Raw genomic sequence first — 6,344 nt, forward strand, 5'->3', positions numbered from 1 at the left:
TTGGTCCATTCTCTGCAAGGTCTGCAGTAGGGAAACAGCTCAGCGCTTTCAGGGACTTGGTCTTTCCCAAGAAGCCTGGATGAAGTTACAGAAAATTATTTAAGTGAAACAAGCCAGCCACAGAGGGAAAGATACAAGCGAGAAAGAAGGAAGGAAAGAAAGACCACAGTAGTTCATTGGACTTGCAGAGGGAGAGAACATACCTAGGGTTGCCAGGTGCGGAGGGGGAGAAGGGAAGAGGGGCTGGGGAGAAGGTGGGTGGGGGACACAGGGTATAATTGCAATTTGTGGCCATAGGCATGCTGATAGTGTTGACCTGATCATCACATCTTGGGCACAGGTAGTGATGGTCAGCTTTGTACTCCAAGAATATGCATAAAATAAAAAAAATAAAATAAGTAAAAAAAAAAAAAAATAGCAGCAGCCGCCGCCACAAGGAAGACACCCTGTTCCTCCTCTCCCACACAACGCCGAGATCTGATGGGACAGCCCACTCCAGAACCAAGGGGCCCCGCACAGAGCCCCACCCTTGCTTTCATTCCTGGAAGGCCAGGGGCAAAGCTGTCAGCATGAAATACCCCCTGACTTTCACCTCAAGGGTCTCAGAGAGATAAAACCCTCATTGGTGGAAGGAGAGCAGCCTCAAGTCTTCAGAGGAGAAAGGTGATGCGGAAAGACAAGGCGAGGACCCGCACCTGCAAGAACAGAGGACTCTCGGAACCCCGCCCGCCGCACTCCGCCCCGCCCCCACCCCTGGGCGCTGAGAGACGCTGCGTGGCTGTTAGGCCCAACGGTGCTCCGTTCTGCGTCGGGACCTCCGGGAGGGAAAACTTTCAACTGAAGCTGGTGGACTCAGGTGAGCACAGGGTGAAGGAGAGGACCCTGAGTGAGGACACTCGTCTCTACAGCAGAGGGTGGCCACACAGCTCCCTGCCCCTGTGGCCTACCCTGGGATACCCCGGGCAGGGCTGTCAAGCGGAGGAGCCTCATTTTTCCCCGTGAGTGTTTCAGGAAGGTGGGGCCCTTGGTCTGATGGGGGCGAGCTTCAGAGCTGCAGGGGGAGGAGGCCCAGGCCCTGCCAACCGTTAACGTGCTGATCCTGAATGTGAGACGACAGCTTGGCTTAAAACCAAGGTGGTCTCTTCCGGCAGAAGGTGCCCACACTATCTCATTCTCCCTCTTCCAGGTGCCTGCCTTACCTGATCTCCTACACACGCTCCCTGACCGGAAGCATCATGCCTCGAGGTCATAAAAGTAAGCTCCGTGCCCGTGAGAAAAAACGCTGCCAGGCCCGGAGTGAGACTCAGAGTCTCCAGAGAGCTCAGGTCATTGCAGCAGAGGAGGAAGAAGCCCCTTGTTCCTCCTCTTCTCTTTGTGGTGGTGATTCTCAGGGCTCCCCCGCTGCTGGGCCACGTGGCAAATCACGGAGGCCTGGGAGAGCTCCACCCACCACTGCTGCTTCTGCAGGTGTTCCATGCACAAGATCTGATGGAGGTGCCACGAGCCAAGGTGAGGAAAGACCAAGCACCTCCCAGGCACCACCTACCACTGATCGTTCGTGCAAAAGCCCTGTAGGCCAGAAGGCGATTTTGTTGGTGTCGTTCATGTTGCGCAATTATAACATGAGGGAGCCCATAAGAAGGCAAGACATGCTGAAGTGTATCACCAGAAAGGACAGGCAGCACTTCCATGAGATCCTCAAGAGAGCCTCTGAGCTTATGGTGCTGGCCTTTGGCATCGAAGTGAAGGAAGTCGACCCGACCAGGTCCCATTATATGCTTGTCAACAAATTGCATGTCACCGGTGATGCAAGGCGGAGTGGTGGGACAGGCATCCTGATGACCGTCCTGTGTGTGATCTTCATGAAGGACAATTGCGCCGCTGAAGAAGATATCTGGGAAGTGCTGAATGTGATGGGGATATATGACGGAAAGAAGCACGATTTCTACGGGGAGCCCAGGAAGCTCATCACCCAAGATCTGGTGAAGGAAAGGTACCTGGAGTACCAGCAGGTGCCTCACAGTGATCCTCCACGCTTTCAATTCCTGTGGGGTCCAAGAGCCCATGCTGAAACCAGCAAGATGGAAGTCCTGGAGTTTTTAGCCGGCATCCATAATACCGTTCCCAGTGCCTTCCCGTCCTGGTATGAGGAGGCTTTGAGAGATGAGGAAGAAAGGGCCAGAGCCAGATTTGGAGCTATGCTTCTTACTGCCATGGCTCATGCACGTTCCAGGCTCCATTCCAGCAGTTTCTCCCACCCTTAGTGAAATCTGAGGTACTTTCCCCACTTTGTGTTTGAAAAATAGTGGGTGGCCAAGGCAGTGTTGGAGGGAGCACAGGACATATCATATCTGTATTCCTGTTCTGTGTGAGTAACTTTCAGATTTATCTTTTGTTGTTGTTGAAAGTTTTCAATTTTATTCTTTTAAAAAAAAGGTTTATTAGCTTCAGAATCTAAGTATATAAATAATACTGGTTATATATTTAATGTTGCTTATGAAGCTTAAGAGTTAAGAGTTTTGCTATTTTCCCAAATAAACTGGAAAACCTTCCATCTTATTTAGTGATCTGAAAGAAACAAAAAACATGGCACTGGAATAGGCATTTCTATAGAAATGTGAAAAAAATCAGCAAGAACATAGAATTAAGAAATAGAGAAAAATAAGTAAAAGATGGTAAATACTTGACTTCTCTTATGACTTCTCTTCTGTTGTTCTGTAAAATAAAAGTTATATACCTGGATTTGCTTGGTTTATTCAAGGATGTAGAAAAGGTTAAATTATAATAAATTTGACTTCTTGTTCGGTGTCGTTTTTACTCCTCAAATATTAATTAAACATTTGCTCTGGGCCGAGCCCGTGGCGCACTCGGTAGAGTGCTGCGCTGGGAGCGCGGCGACGCTCCCGCCGCGGGTTCGGATCCTATATAGGACTGACCGGTGCACTCACTGGCTGAGTGCCGGTCACGAAAAAAAAAAAAAAAAAAAAAAAAAAAAAAAAAAAAAACATTTGCTCTTTGGAAAGCTCCATGGTAGTACCAGGGATGGTAAGAAACAGAAGACCGAGCCACTGTCCATAGAATTTTAGTCTCGTGGCAGCTGTCATGTAAGGGAGATGGTAAGTTATCCTGTAAGAAATAAAGGAGAAGTGAAAAGGAGTGTGCGGGGGCTGGAGTTGGAGGTGGGACTGTTCCAGAGGAGAGCCATCTAGTGTAATATGCCCAGAGGCAAGGAAATTTGGGGCCTTGGAAAACCTCAAGTCCCTCAACGGGAGGTAATGTGAAGTTAAACTGGGTGATGGGTCAGAGGAGAGTGTGGGAGGGGTGTTAGGGGCTGGACTCTCCGGTGGGGTGTCTCAGAGTTGGGAGACAAAGCCTCGAATGGAGAACTGCTTTTAGCAGTTACTTTGGGAACATGGATAAACCAGAGGGAATCTCCAACTGGGGCAGGGATGAAAAGTGTCCTGTGCTCTTGTCCCAGTGCAGGTGAACACAGTGAACAAGCTAACAGTTTTATACACATCATTTCCAAGGAGTTTCTGAGGAGTGTGATACTCCCTTGAGGTGGGATACCCAGAAACCACTGTGCTGACACTCCTGGCCTTGGGCTGGGGGAGTCATAGCCTGCTACATTAGAAGGGCATTTTAACTAAGTTATCATCAGCATAGTTTGGCAAACTCCAAGGAAGGGAATGACTTGGGTAGGGGTTAAATGAGTGAAAATAGGGGTGGTTTGGATCAAAGTGCAGCTGGGAGGGAGGGAAGGAGTTGGCTTTTGGCACACACTCTGGAAGCTTTGAGTTGCAACCAAAATGGAGAGGATTCCCCAACATCCAAATTAAATAATGTATTCTGTAAAGGGGAAGATTTTACTGTTTTTTTTTTTTTTTCTTTCTAGCAAGAATTTTTGAGTAATTTGGTGTGCTGTGTCCTATAGCACTGCATATTCTTGCGCATTTCCTGGATTAAAAAATAAATAAAAACAAACAAACAAAACCCATTCTAGCCAAAGGGATAGTTATCATCAGGGGTCCAAAAAAAAAAAATCATAATAATAACTACCATTTCTTAAAATCTCAATGCACACTAGTCACTGTGCCGAGGGCTTTACACACATTACACACCTTCCAACAGTCCTAGAAGATAGGATTATCAAGCCCACTTCATGCTCATACAATGTGGTAATGTCCCTAGTTCACACAGCTAGTAAGTGACAGGGCTGAGACCAGACCCTGGTCTGAATTCCTCTAGAGCCCACCCTTTTCCTCTCCTCCCAGCCTGAGACAGATTTTGTATCTATTAATTCATTTATCTTCTCAAATGTCTCTCAAGTGATAGGAAGTACTCTGTGGCCGAAGCACTGAAAGCAGGCTTAAAGAAGCCAGGTGAAAATGAGCACCAAATACAATTCGGGGCTGTCTGTGGGCCTCATCTCCTAAGGGTCCTCCTGCCCCTAGCCCTGGGGTTCCTTGAGCACTGACTCTGCTCTCGTCCCAGCACATGCGTCCAGTCCCAGCATTACAGGGTCTTCCCCCGTGTGCTCTCCTGTCCAAACTGCAACTGACCCTCTGTCCAGCTCCAATGCCTCGTTCTTGGGAGCCAGCACCCGCTCCCAGAGGAACAGGCAGTCCAGACTCACCTGCTTCTCCCTGACATAGAAGGTTCCAACTGCCTGTAGGGTTCTATCCTTCACCATGGACCGTTTCTGACAGCAACAGCCCCTTCCACCTAATTGTTCACTTTGGATAGTGAAGCAAAGGCACCTCGTCATTCCTGTGGGTGCCTCCATCACACTCTCAAAGTGTTTTCAAACTCACTTTTGAGGAGAGTCCAATTTGGTGCAGAATGTACTGGTTCCTGGTTTATAACCCTGAAGTTAGAGAGGAGGTTTTGGAAACCATCCTGATGTTTGAGGTCAGCGTTTAATGGGGTTAATTATTTCAGACTAGCCACCAAACCTATATACCAATGAGTGAGCTTACTTAGGTGGTCAGAATCCCCAGCCTCCCCCGTAAGTAATCAATAAGGAAAGAACATGGTGATCAGTGTGTGTAAGCCTACATCTGCTGAGGCAGAATCCCTAAAATCCCAGGAGCCCTTTCAGGAGATTGAAAATGGTTCCATGGCAGATATGTTAGCTTCAGTACTAAAATAAAAAAATGTTCAAATCATATCCACAATATATAAAAAGGATAAAATGTCAGAAACAAGTTAGTCTATTTCAGTAATCCAAGACTGATTTAACATTCATCATCACAATAGCAGTAAATAAGGGGAGGAAAAAAACTACATAATTTTCTCAATGGATACAGAAAAATATTTGTTAAAATAGTTAATATCCATAGGAACAGATGGAAACCTTATCTTGTATAGTGTTATCACGTATACAAAAACAACCTTCAGCAAACATCATGATTAATGGTGAATCACTGAATGCTTTCCTCCTGAGATTGGAAATTGGGCAAGGTTACCCACTAAGACCATTTCTATCTAACATGTACTAGAGATTCTAACCAGTAAAATAAAGTAAACGCATAAAAGAAAGAAAATTAGGGTTATAAAGGAAGAAAGAAAATTGTCATTATTCACAGACCATATTATTGTGTGATAAGTGAATTTAGCAAGGTCACTGGATAAAAGTTAACATACAAATATCAATTTTACTTCTATATACAGGGAATAAAAAATTACATAATGTAAATTTAAGAAAATTATGCCATTTACATTACCTTTCAAAAAATATCAAATATCAGAAATATATCTAAGGGTATATACACAAAACTTCTACACAATATTACTGAGAGAGAGCATTATGGAGGTTTTGGGATGTTGGTAAAGATCATTTGCTAAGTGCCACTATTCCATTCTCTAAATTTTCTTTTGTCTCTCTTTTGTTATTCCCTTTTCTGAGATAGGAGGTATTCAATCACCATGGGTTTGGGTTTCAGGACACAGCTCTGATTTTCAAGCCACTCACCAAAGTCTCAAGCCAAGGGGCAGGCCATTCCCTAGTGGAGAGTTACTATTGCTTATTGCACCTATTTTCGGTACCAACACCGGGAGATTGAGACCACAAGGGGCGGACTTATGTAAAACCAATGGCTGAGCATGCTTGGTAGAAAGGAGTTATATAACCCTAGTAGCTGAGCATGGCCATTGAAAGGAATTTACATAGGCTTATATGACCCGAGTGACTGAGCATGCTCAGTGGAAGGGAGTTTATCCTTGGAATGACCTTCCACTAGGGGTGCTAAAGAGCACAGAATATTCTTGAATATGTTCAGTGTATGTGATAGAATTTGATCAATGAGCATGCCCTAAAAGGAGAAAAACTGAGCATGTGGAAG

The 6,344-nt window shown here is 45.7% G+C and overlaps 1 protein-coding gene across 1 annotated transcript; it reads left to right on the forward strand.

The window, feature by feature from the left end:
• The first annotated feature begins 1,235 nt into the window (after positions 1-1,235).
• On the forward strand, positions 1,236-2,264 carry LOC134368001 (melanoma-associated antigen B10-like). Its single transcript, XM_063084629.1, has 2 exons — positions 1,236-1,356; positions 1,468-2,264. The coding sequence occupies exons 1-2, from the start codon at positions 1,236-1,238 to the stop codon at positions 2,262-2,264; spliced, it is 918 nt and encodes a 305-aa protein (XP_062940699.1).
• The last annotated feature ends 4,080 nt before the right edge of the window (positions 2,265-6,344 follow it).

Source organism: Cynocephalus volans, chromosome X, assembly GCF_027409185.1.
Source record: "Cynocephalus volans isolate mCynVol1 chromosome X, mCynVol1.pri, whole genome shotgun sequence".
In the NCBI taxonomy this organism is placed as follows: domain Eukaryota; kingdom Metazoa; phylum Chordata; class Mammalia; order Dermoptera; family Cynocephalidae; genus Cynocephalus; species Cynocephalus volans.

Coding starts and splice junctions, on each gene's coding strand:
- LOC134368001 (XM_063084629.1), top strand. CDS start 1,236: ATGCCTCGAGGTCATAAAAGTAAGCTCCGTGCCCGTGAGAAAAAACGC. Junction 1,357..1,467: donor AGAGGAGGAAGAAGCCCCTT/GTTCCTCCTCTT, acceptor CTGCTTCTGCAG/GTGTTCCATGCACAAGATCT.